Source organism: Vipera berus (assembly GCF_964194415.1).
Source record: "Vipera berus genome assembly, chromosome: 5".
Classification (NCBI taxonomy): domain Eukaryota; kingdom Metazoa; phylum Chordata; class Lepidosauria; order Squamata; family Viperidae; genus Vipera; species Vipera berus.
This window is the reverse complement of record NC_138207.1, coordinates 72,448,257-72,461,329: the sequence shown is the minus strand read 5'-3', so window position 1 is coordinate 72,461,329 and position 13,073 is coordinate 72,448,257. Positions and strand designations below refer to the sequence as shown.

Sequence of the window (13,073 nt, the reverse complement as noted above, 5' to 3'; positions counted from 1 at the left end):
TTTAACACATCTTTTCTCATCTCCTTTATGTCTGCTTTCTAGTGCTTAAACTTATAATTTTATTTTTATCACTACATCCAAATATATTAGTTACATTGTATCACTCCTAACATCAATACATCTTAATCAATTTCATTTAAACAGTTCAATATTTCAATTTAACTGTTGATATTTGCACATCTAAGTTATTTAATTAGCCAATATTTTTATCTGCACATCAAAGCAATCTCTCATAATCCAAGTACAATCCTGTCTATTTAGATATTTTCCGTATCAGGCCTCTTACTGTAAATATGTCCATTCTTCTTCAATCTTATTCTGCCTTTTTTCCTTTGCCATATCATCTTCCATTTCTTTGCTTCAGGGTCATCAAAGAGTTCTTGTGTTGTAGTATCATATTGAAGTGACCCTCCAATCTCTATTTTTGAAGGGTTGAGGGGTCTGATAGAGATACCATATCTTCTCATTATTTTCTCCTCTTGGAAGAAAAAAAAGATAGTCTAGGACAATTATACCATCTGTTTCTCCTTTTCATCATCAAATTCCTTCTGCTTTATGTAACCTTTTGTCAGGTTTTTCTCCAAATTTTCTCTTTTCTGTGCTTGTTGAGTAGTTAAATCTTCTGTCAGAGTATTTGATTGTTCAGTTTCTTCTGTTATGTTCTGTCCCGATAAATTGTTATAGTCACAATTTGTGTTTGCTTATCCAAGACACTTTCTAGTTTTTTTCCAAAAGCTCTTATTTCATCACCAGCTGCGGAAAGGAACTGATAAGTTTGGCAGGTTATTTTCATCATAGCATAAATTTGTTTTTGTATTTCTTCAATGGTGGACTCTCACAACTCAAGAATTATGCAGCCAATCTGGTTTCTTTTGAGAGCTGTTATTTTTCTTCTTCATTGGTATTGTGCTAGACTGGGCTTTTATAATCTCACTTTTCAAAATTTCTCAAGCTTCTTGAGTTGTTTTCCCCTTGAGGATTCTCATCTATGGAATCCTTCCCAAGTTCTACGTTTATTGAAATTAGTTCCCTTAAAGTCCAAGACTGTAGTTTGGCTATATTCTATTGTTTATGCTTGCATAACGTTGAATTCCAATATTGCATGATCACTCCTCCCCCCCAAGATTCTTGTTAGTTCAACACCTTTTATCATTTCATCTCTGTTAGTGAGAATTAAGTCCAATATGGCTGATCCCCTAATCTCTAGTTGAGGGACTCAGTGCCAAACTACATAGTATTTTGGTCATTTAAAAAATGTTTTGAAACCAATTGTTACTGGGATTGGGCATCCATTATTATATTTTAGAAAAAGCATCAAATTATGTATTTCTTCTTGCAAACAGTATCAATTGACACTTCTTCATTATTTATGTAAAAAAATAATCTTAGATTCATCCAAAACAGCCTCTAATAATGATTTGTCTTTTTGATGCTGCTAATGCACCAAATTATAATATTAATAGATGTTTTAACTGAATATACAACCATTTTGCAATTTTAGGCAATTCCAAAAATATTAAAAATACAGTAATGAATTTTTAAAATGTAAAAACCTGGTTGGCAATAAGTTGGTTTAATACATTAATATTCTCCTTGATTTCCTTCCAAAATGTTTACCTACAATTTTAAAGCTGACATTATCACAATGGGGTTTTAAAAATATCTGCCTTTGTCATTTTCAGCTGAGGAAAAATATTTATATACTTCAATTAATTTAACAACCTCATAAATTATCAAATTATGTAAAATCAATACATTTTAGATAAAAGTATATAATCATTAAGATGTAATAAAAAATATAAAAACCATTTGTAATTAGCTTCACCCCACTTTGTTTAAATGTCTTTCATCTATTAATATTTTTATTGCAAGTTAGAGTTTTTCCATAGACACATAAAAAATACTTGCACCTGTTCATTTGCCATTGGCTCTAACATCATATCTGTCAATGAACTTTTTTGCAAATGTCTTTCCTGTTGATAAAGTGGAGAATCCTTTTTCAACTTTCCATATGTTTGAGTCCACTAGAATTGGGCAGCCAATACATTAATTTATAAATAAATAAATATTTTAAAATCCATTATGCTCTGACTCTCATATTTTCAATTCATTTGCCACTTCTCTTCATTTGATTATAAAGCAGGTGTGTCCAACCTTGTCAACTTTTAAGACCTGAGGACTTCGACTCCCAGAATTCTCCAGCCAACATGAATGGCTAAAGAATTCTGGGAAGTCCACAAGTCTTAAAGTTGCCAAGGTTGAACATTCCTGCAAGGTTTTCTGGATCTGTTTATTACGTGAGAACACGTATGCTTGCCACAGAACTAGAGGAAGATGGACAGCAATCATGCTGCTACAAAAGTTTTAAAAAAGGTAAGGTGATCTTCCTCCCATTGCAGATTTCAAAAGGAACCCTTACTCTTTCTTAGATTGTACTTTCCATCCCCAACATTCCTCAAGCTTCATGAACAAGATGGTTACCAAAAAAGCTAAAGCACTTAAAAATAATAATCAGTCTTAAAGGCCCTTCCCATAGCATTAAATCATCTTCTCTGAAACCATGAAGGCTATGTCTCATCAAACAGAACTATTGTACATGCACATTTTATTGCATTACAGTTGCTTATCATCTTCCAATGTTGATTTTTTTCTGCTTTCTATCTGCTAGTCAGAAAAACTTAGAATAAGTTTAATTTCTATCATTTTGTCTTTATTCATTGCTGCAGCAACAGTGCTATTAGAAACAAACCATATTGGTAACATTTCCTTTTCAGTATTTTTCCCATTCAGTGTGTTTCACTATCCTAGCTTGTTCTGTAGATGTTTTAGCTCTGTAATTTTTCTTAACGAAATTAACACCCTTCCCAAGTTGTATACTGAAATGGACACAGAACAGTTTAAAAGTTTCATGATCATAAAGACTCTTCACACAAAACAGTATCTGGGGTATTTTTAACTAGTGGGTAAATTAACAGTATAATAACTATAATGATAATAAACATCCTCTTGCATTTTTTTTTGAAAAACAGAATCGAAAGAACATTAAAAAATAAAATAATGGAATGGCGATCACATCTTCCAACTCGATGGAATCGACAGTGTACTAGTGTTTTAAGACAAATTCTTCCCAAGCTTGAATTTAGAAATGGACATATATGGACCAAAGAAAAAGAAGAAAGTTATTTGGAGGCTTTTCAAGAGCATTACTGGGTGAGTGTTTTGTTACTGTTCCTGAAATACTCATTTCGGGAGAGGGCATCTGCCAAACAACATTTCACAGGATACGAAAGGCTACCACTGGGGAAAAAAATATTATTTGCTTTATACACATATTTTGTTGGCACATAACAAGTAGAATTTGGATCCTGGTTGTCAGTGGTCAGTCATTAGTCAAAAATTGATTACTGACTAGGGGAATCAGACTAAAGAACCAGAAGATGTAGGAGGTAAAGCCAGATACCAAATTACTGTATGAGATAAACCTGAACGGTAAAAGGAGGATTAGACAGAGCCTTAAAAGTTATAATTATCCGTACAAATTCCTTAGGGAGGTGCCTTCTTAATTTTTTTTAATTGAGAAAGCCAAGGTTAAGCTTCGGGCTATTCCTTAGAGCATTTTGTTGCCCAAAGAGTAGCAATACGAACACTGGTTAATCACTACAAGACATGGCACAACTTAACACAAAAATATGGTTCCAGTGTTTGACAGTATTCTCTATCTATCTCTGTATGAATAGTAGTGGTAGAAAGCATGGACTTACAGACTTACAATAGATATGCTGATTTAATTCTCCTAAGCACTTTTCAAATTCACCCCCCTTCCAGGCCATTAGAAGAATGACTTAATGTAGAGGGTTGTCACTTTCTGTTCTTTTCTTCTATCATCAACTCACCTGCTATTTTCTTTGTCCCTGGAGAATTTGTTCAGGGTATATTAACCCTTTTAGAAAAAAATGTCGCATAAAATTACTCTTATTTAATGGTTTCATTTATATGAAAGAGGAACACTTAGGTGGAAATTTGCCTATGCTGCTTATATTTGATAAAAGAGTCATGAAGAAATAATTTGTTCCTCTCTAGTTTTCTAAAAAGCTGCTTTCTTTTCAACTATGTTTTTGTTATTTAATATTATTTCAGGTGATACCAGTTGTCTCAAGTTCAGCTGCTTGAAAACAACTGTTACTCTCCACAGTCTTTAAATCATAAGAGGTTGATATGGCAGCATCCTTATTAAGCCATCCCACTATATTCCAGAACCTTCCAGTAACATAAGGAAAATCAATCATCATTCCTTTTTTTCAAATAGTATAAAAAAATCTGTTTCTTGAATCACTCATAAAGCAAAATGTTTCCCCCAAAGAGGGAACAATATAATTTAGCATTAATAACTAGATTCCTCTTAACTCCATAAGAAATAGGATCCCTTTTGATTCTATTGACTTCTTAATCACAAGTTCTTGAGTCTAATGAACTGATATCTCCTTCACCCGACTAGTTATACTATACAAACAAAAGTTAACACAATTGTGTTTCTGACATACCGGTAGGTTATAGAATGATTAGCCAGTGACTTCTCCAAACTTTTCTCAGTTCCGTTCTCTTTAGGAGTCATCCCATTGCCTTAAGAGATCGATATCGTTGCCAGCCTCCTATTGCATCCAACTACCTTATTGGGGAAGACAGATGCTATGGTGATTAGTCTCACAGGTGTTCTTGCTTCATGGATATAAAATTTTATTACTCCTTGCAAAGAAGTATTACACTGCAAAATAACATTACACGTATCAGTGTCATAGCTTATACCATTTTTTCCCTTGAGGCTTAACTACATTAGACATTCTACTGTCATATATCTGCTGTGACAGTAAGCAGTCTCTGCCGTGATACCAAGAATTTCAGATTTGTCTCAAATTTCAGAGTGTGAGCTGGTACAATAAATGCTATTATTATTGCTAAGCACATTGAGTTGTGCTTTAGATTGTAAGCCGCCCTGAGTCTTCGGAGAAGGGCGGGATATAAATGGGATTAAAATAAAATAAATAAAATAAATTTACTTCTAGTAGCAGTGTGTTCATTTCAATAGTGTTGGTTCCAACACCATTAATGTCAGATTGGTCATGCAGTAAGAGTTCAATGCTCTTCACTGTATCTTCTTTGGTATTCTCTAGCCTTATCTACCCTGCATTCTGAAGTCTCCAAACTTCTGAAGAAGCATGTAATCAAACCTAATCTGTTCTACATGAATTCTGAGTATTTCCTTGTGAGAAGACAGAGGGTTGAGACTAATACTGCATTTTAAGGGATCAGTGTTAAGGATTTTAAATGAAAGAATTTTCCTTATATGTTACTCACCATCAATGCTTCTTTGACTACAGTAGAGAGCTATTTAGACCAGTGTTCTGTACCAGCCTGCTACCGGCCCTGCAGAAAAGGCAGGGACAACCCCTTTTACAAGAAGGCAAGAGGCTGGAATTACGCCTGCCAAATTTATTGATACAAAAACAAATAGAACAAGACACGAACCAAAAAACAGGAGCTTTTCAAGCGGTTGACTTCAGCAAACCAGCCCTCCCACGCATTCCCCCTTTTATACAGTTCAGGGCGTGGCTTCTCTCTGCCTCCTTCCGAGGAGCCCCATTGCCTTCCTCTGTTTACTCCTGATTGACTGCCTCCTGCGTCGGGTGTCCTTGAACAGGGCCAGCTGTGGGTCATCTTCATCCACGCTGTCAGGCTCACACAGCTGGGTCTGCGTCGTGACCAGGTGAGAGGGGCCTGGCTGAGGGCTCTCATCAAGCTGTCCAACCCCCTCAGCAAGCTCTTCAACACCCCCCTCCTCCTCCTCCTCTGAGTCGTCCGACCCAACTGCCGAACCCACAGGCTGACCCTGAATCACAACAACCAGTCATTCCAGCATGGATGACTTTAGTCTTTACCTCTGCTTATCAATCATACCAACTATCTAGAACCAATGTTAAAAATGGTGAGTTCCCTCAACTGTTCTGTTCAGCACAAAGTACTACTTGCAAACAGTTGCCTCAGATGTGCTTTTTCAAAAGACTATTGGACTGTTTTTCCTTCAGGAAGAAGAAAACATTTTGCTTTTCTTCCAAGAAGCTTCATTAGTTCTGATGATGGGTGGACCATCAGAACTGATGAAACTTTTTGGATGAGAAGTGAAATGTTTTCTTTTCCTTCCTCAAGGAAAAAAAACCAGTTGCCTTTTGAAAAGCACCTTTCAGACAACAATGACCTGGATGACTGAGAATCTCCACAGATATTTACAAATAGCTTCTGAGCATTTTTTTTATACATCAAACAAATAATAGCACGTCCCACATATCTTATTGTCTAGTTCTAGAATTACTGCATGCATCCATCATCTCTAAATGCCTATGGGCATCTGTTTCTCAGGCACAATGAGGTAATTGCTCTCAGCAATTCAATCAGGAATGGTAAACCCCATAGTTGCTCATAATCTTCACCAAATGGAGTAAGACCATCAACCTATTTGATGCAAAAATGTAAATGTTGCAATTTAAACTGAATTTAGGGAAGCCTAAGAGGATCTACAATATTTCTTCTACTCTGGATCACTTGCTTCTCAGTAATTTTCTGCTCACCAGGTGATTCAACATACTTGAATAGCGCTTTCTGGCCTATTTGGGCCGCTTGTGGAGGCCAGTGATTGGCTGCGATGTTTCTCGGGCTCTTGGCCCCTCTCGCCGGCGGTGGTGTTTCCATCTTACCCCAGACTGCATCAGGCTGCTTTTAGTGACGCTATCGTCCTCGGGCCGTTTTGGCGGCGGAGAGGGCGACTGAGAGTTATCCTAGTGGCGATGATGTTTCCTGTGCTGCCTCGGACCGCTTGTGTAGGCAACGGCGTCTTTGGACCGCATCAATGGAGCAACAGGCGGTCTTTATACCGCTTTTGGACCGTTTTAACGGCGGTGACGCTTTTAGACCATTTGCCCATTTTGGCCCGTCTACTCTTCTGCCTGAATATATAACTTTGTCTGCCTCCCCCTCTCCCCTTTGGATGCGGTCGGTCCTGGGTACCAGCCATGGTGGGAGAGTGGCTGACTTTTACATCTGCAGCCCCATAGAGGTGGGAGCTCTATGGGGCATGCCTACCCAGAGTATATCTTTGACCATCCCCAGGTACAGAGTTGCAACCTGCCGTGAGAGGGTGGGGGTGACCTGTTTACTGGGGCACCCAGCTAAGTGGCAGTGCAGCTGGGTGTGGATCCAGATATTTTCTTTTCCGGCCTTCGACCCTCCTATGGACATGATCATCTCCGGGACTACCTATTCTGGACTTGCTGGACTAACATGCGACGATATACTAGCGCGGACTTGCTCGCCCTCAGGGGTGCCCCCCTCGCCTGGGTGCGACCCGCCTCTTTGAATTCTAACCTCGATGAAGGGCCCGAGTTTTGGGTCTCTGAGAGATGGCTGGGCAGGGGCAGGGGCCGTCAACATAAATTTAATAAGAGGCCCCTGATTATGTTTTTATCAAAAATTTTTACGGGGTTGGGGAGGGGGGTGGGAGATAGGGGTTGTCTGGCTTTGGGGGGCGGCCAATCAACCATAGTTCAGGCCAGACTTGGGTCTGACCGCGCGGGGGGAGAACGGGTCGTTGTCTCTGGGGCTCATGAGCGGGTCGTGGGATTACCAATTCCCACGACGGGGAATGGCAGCAGGCGGATAGACAGGGGGCCATATCGTTACCGGGAGCGCCGTCTCCGCTATTTGCAAGCGGTGGGGCGCTCCGACCCTCGGCTTCTTTCCCGAGGTTCCGGGAGCGAGGATGTGCAGCCTCCTGAGCTCCGGCTGGTGTACCTGAATGCCAGGTCCGTGGTTAACAAAGCTCCCCTTGTTAGGGATTTAGTTGAGGGTGAGCATGCGGACCTGGCTTGCATCACGGAGACTTGGTTGGGCCCAGAGGGTGGGATCCCTTTGGTTGACCTTTGCCCACCAGGCTTCCGGGTGCTACACCAGCCTCGAGCTCAGGGTAGGGGTGGGGGTGTGGCGGTGATCGTTAGGGAGACCTTATGTCCGCGGGAGACCACCGTTCCTCAGATAGTCGGGTGTGAGTCTCTCTTTATGAGATTTGGCTCTGGGGCGCAGTTGGGCTTGCTGCTCGTGTACATTTCGCCTAGTCGCGTAGCGGCAGCCCTGCCCGAGCTGCTCGATATCCTCTCGGGGTTGGTGGTTGAGTTCCCCAAACTTATAGTTTTGGGAGACGTCAACCTACCATCCCTGGGAGGTTCATCTGAGCTTGCTCGGGAGTTCATGGCTTCCATGACGGCCATGGACCTGACGCAGGTAATTTCTGAGCCAACTCATGAGGGAGGCCACACCCTTGACCTGATTTTCTTATCTGGACGGTGGTTGGATGATCTTGGTGGGGGCTCTCCATTTATTATGCCCCTGTCATGGACCGATCATCACCTCCTGCGGCTGGTCTTCCATTTTGCCACCCCCCGCCGTGGGGGTACGGAACCAACTAGATGGTACCGCCCCAGACGCCTAATGGATCCTGATAGGTTCCAAGCGGCGCTGGGGTCCCCACCTGCCTCCATTGCTCACAGCTCGGTGGATGCCTTAGTGGAAGCCTGGGAAAGGGCAGCCACTGAGGCACTCGACCGGGTTGTACCCTTGCGGCCCCTGACCCGGCGCAGATCCCAGCGAGCTCCATGGTTCTCCGCGGAGCTCCGGGAGATGAAGCGTCGGAAACGGGGCCTAGAGAGCTGCTGGAGGTCCAGCCGATCTGAACCCGACCGATTGCGGTTAAGAACCTACATTAGGTCTTATCTCGCTGCGATGAGGGAGGCGAGGTGTAATTACTTCTCCACCCTCATCGCGTCCGCAGATAATCGCCCGGCCGCCTTGTTTAGGGTGACTCGCTCCCTTCTTAATCAGGAGGTGAGGGAGGATCCCTTGCAGGGTCGTGCCGAGGAGTTTAGTCAACATCTGTCGGATAAAATCGCTCGGATTCGGACCGGTTTGGACTCCAGCTGGGCAGAGTCTGGCGATCAGGACGCGGGCGGTCTTGTCAATGTTATCTGGGAGGAGTTTGATTCTGTGACCCCTGATGAAGTGGACAGGATTATGGGGAAGCTGAGTTCCACCACATGTTTATTGGATCCGTGCCCTTCTTGGCTGGTTTATGCAGCTAGGGAGAGGACACGAGGCTGGCTCCAGGCGGTTATATCTGCTTCTTTGAGCGAGGGTTATTTCCCCACCATCTTGAAGGAGGCGGTGGTGAGACCCCTCCTCAAGAAGCCTGCCTTGGACCCAGCTGTATTGAACAACTTTCGTCCAGTCTCCAACCTTCGCTTTCTTGCGAAGGTTGTTGAGAGTGTGGTGGCGCATCAGCTCCCTCTGGTCCTGGATGAAGCGGATTATCTGGACCCTTACCAATCGGGTTTCAGGCCCGGGCACAGCACGGAGACGGCATTGGTCGCTCTGGTGAATGATCTCTGGAGGGCTCGGGATAGGGGATATTCCTCTGTCCTAGTCCTATTAGACCTCTCAGCGGCTTTCGATACCATCGACCATGGTATCCTGCTGCAGCGTCTCAGGAGATTGGGAGTGGGAGGCACGGTTTTTCAGTGGTTCTCCTCCTATCTCCTGGGACGCTCGCAGTCGGTGTTGGCAGGGGGGCAGAGGTCGACCCCTAGGACTCTCGCTTGTGGAGTTCCTCAGGGGTCGGTCCTCTCGCCTCTCCTGTTCAACATCTATATGAAACCGCTGGGTGAGATCATTCGTGGTTTTGGAGTTGGGTATCATCAATATGCTGATGATACCCAACTTTTTATTTCGACCCCAAACCACCCCAGTGATGCCCTCGCTGTGATGTCCCGTTGCCTGGAGGCGGTTCGGGTCTGGATGGGGAGGAACAGACTTCAACTCAACCCTGACAAGACTGAGTGGCTGTACATTCCGGCTTCCCGGGACACCTGGGATGTTCCATCTCTTTCTATGGGGGGTGAGCTTTTACCCCCTGTGGATAGGGCTCGCAACTTGGGAGTCCTCCTAGATTCACGACTCACTTTGGAGGATCACATAGTGGCCGTGACTAGGGGGGCTTTTGCCCAGGTTCGCCTGGTGCACCAGTTGCGGCCCTATCTGGACCGGGAGGCCTTATGTACGGTCACTCATGCGCTCGTGACCTCTCGCCTAGACTACTGTAATGCTCTCTACATGGGACTTCCCTTGAAGACTACTCGGAGGCTCCAACTGGTACAGAATGCGGCCGCGAGAGTTGTCTTGGGAGTTTCCCGGTACTCCCATGTTACACCTTTGCTCCGTGAGCTGCATTGGTTACCAGTTGTCTTCCGGGTAAGGTTCAAGGTTTTGGTTATGATCTTTAAGTCCCTACATGGCATGGGTCCGCGATACCTCGAGGACCACCTGCTGCCGGCGTCGACTCCCCTCCGCCCTGTGCGCGCCCACAGAGAGGGCCTCCTCAGGGTGCCTCCTGTCAAGGAATGTCGACTGGTGGCCCCCAGGGGGAGGGCCTTCTCTGTGGGTGCTCCGGCGTTATGGAACCAACTGCCGGTTGAGCTCCGGATGGCATCAGACCTCCGATCCTTCCGTCGCGGGTTGAAGACCCATTTATTTGAACTAGCGGGTCTGGCCTGATGGGGGTACATGGGTTTTTTATAGGCTTGTTTTATTATTTTTGTTTTAACTTGGGCACTGATTTAATTGTCTTTTAATGTTTGTATTGTTATTTATATTTATGCCCTGTGAACCGCCCTGAGTCCCTTTGGGAGAAGGGCGGTATACAAATCTCAATAAATTAAATTAAATTAATTAAATACTTGGCCTCAATATTTTTTCATGCATTCTAATCATCCCATGGTTCTTGGGCATTGTGTGGGTTTCCAACTCTTGTACCAGGAAACATTCTTCATCCTATCCTACCATCATCTTCTGTTTCATTGACTGATTCCTGCCTTTGGAATCAGGAATTAAAAGATATTAACAGAAAATCAATCAACTTGCAACTCCTGCAAAGCCAAACAGTCTACTTACTCCAAATTTATTTCCAATTGGGGTTGCATTTGATTATTTGAGCCATTCAAACAATCTTGTGTGGGGTAATTCTTTGTTTATATACTGTTCTTCACAACTTTTGAACAAGACAGACAAATGAACAGGTTTTAAACGTGATATACATGTGAAACACTCATGTCATTTCCTGGTACCAAAGAAAGACAGTGAATAATGTCCTGTCCTCAGTCTCTAGGACTTTGGTGACTTTATAGCTTCCTGTAATTTTTGGACCGGTCTGCTACATCTTTCATCCCTAATTCTTACATGATATATAGTCAAAGTTCATTAAGACCTATCAGATCTCAGTCTTATAACCCTCTGCTATCTAAGACAAATATGGTTCCCAGCCTCTAAAGCTTACTTTCAAGCATTATTGGAGGGTTGTGAACTTTACCAGGCCTCATCACAAAGAGACAAGATGCTCTTCACCAGTTCTTTGGTATGGAGTTTAAAAGGACCCCAAACAGCTGGTGACAGGTGTGGTGGAAGGTTCTGTGAGCCCTCTTTTGCTCTTCACCCTGCATTTATCAAGTGTTCTTTGAGCTTTTTAACAGCTGGGAGACATTTCAAGCAGTTGGGGAGGATGACTCTCTCAAAAGCTCCATGTCTCTGATTCTACAAAGCAGCTGATCTCTAAGATTAGAGTCTCCTTCCTCCCTTCACCTGATCCTTCACACTGCCCATGTGATTGATCTACAGCCTGGAAGAGGTAGAAAGTGAAACGGGCTTGAAAGGTCATAAGAAACATTTGCAAAATACTACAAAAGCTGTATTCGAATACTGACTGAAAAAGTGTCCAAATTTTAAAAAGTGTCCTATATTAGCTGTTATCTTGAATCCGAAACAAATGTTTACTGGCTTGGCTGTCTTTCAAATTATACTTTACTGCAACAAGATTATTTTTAAACTCAGTATATTGAAAATGGTAATCTGTAATTTAAAAATTATACCTAGAACAAGAGTTTTATTTTTATATGTCATCTTGGTTTGTACTGTCTGGATTTAACAGTACTGTTATAAGCAGATGTGTAATATTTAGATTTGATGCTATGTTTATTTTAAACATGTATTTTTTTTCTTCTGTAGGTTACAGGATTTCCTTTACAGATGCCATACCTAGATATCCAGTCAGTAACTGAGGCTGTTTATCAGACAGGAATTCATTCTTCAGAAATTCCCTATACAGAATTTGCTCTTGCTGTGTATATTCATCCCTATCCAAATAAGATTTTATCTGTTTGGATCTACTTAGTATCTTTGGTTTGTCATCAGTAAGTAGCAATAACTGACAAACCTCTTCAGGAATTACTCAGTGCATCTGTGAAATTGGTATTTGTGGTTTCTGAATTGTTGTAGATAAGAAACTAGTCAAAAACATTGTTTTAAAAAACCCTATTTGCTATTTGATTCTTTCATTCTTATAAAGTAATAGGCTTATTTTATTTGTTTCCATGAATAAAGAAAAATCTAATAAAATTTATTTCGAGTTTAAACATCTAAAAGTTTTCTGTGTCTTTTTGTAAATTCACAACTACCGTACATGGAAACATGTAGATCCCGATGATCCAAACCCTGGTGACCATTCATAAGGCATTAAAAATTGGCTATTACGCCAAGCAATGAGCCCATATAGAATAGAATAACAGAGTTGGAAGGGACATTAGAGATCTTCTAGTCCAGCCCTCTGCTCAGGCAGGAAACCCTAGGGCTATACCATTTCAGACAATATATAGGAGTTTATTTATGTGTATATCTGTGATGCCAGCGATGTGGTGTTTTTCAGTTTTTACAGTTTTATAGTTTGTATATTATTGTTGTTAACTTGTTCTTTCTTGCTGAGAATTGTATAACAAGTAGGCAGCCAGTTTAAATAAATGAATGAAAGCTTGTGAAAACATTTGTACTCTCCTATAATGAAATGGGTTATGAGTCTGTTTGGATCCAGAAAAGTATCCTAGAATATAGATGTTTTCATGTAGTTATTTGGGGAATAGTTCACAAGAAGTTTC

General features: G+C 42.0%; 1 protein-coding gene across 1 annotated transcript in view; it reads left to right on the top strand.

The window, feature by feature from the left end:
* CC2D2B (coiled-coil and C2 domain containing 2B) overlaps window positions 1-12,558 on the top strand; it is a 56,478-nt gene extending 43,920 nt beyond the window's left edge. The window contains exons 29-30 of the mRNA XM_081329944.1: window positions 3,030-3,210; window positions 12,151-12,558. Coding sequence (XP_081186070.1) covers window positions 3,030-3,210; window positions 12,151-12,339 — 370 coding nt within the window. The 3' untranslated portion in view covers window positions 12,340-12,558. The remainder of the gene's footprint in view (window positions 1-3,029; window positions 3,211-12,150) is intronic.
* Window positions 12,559-13,073: the final 515 nt, after the last annotated feature.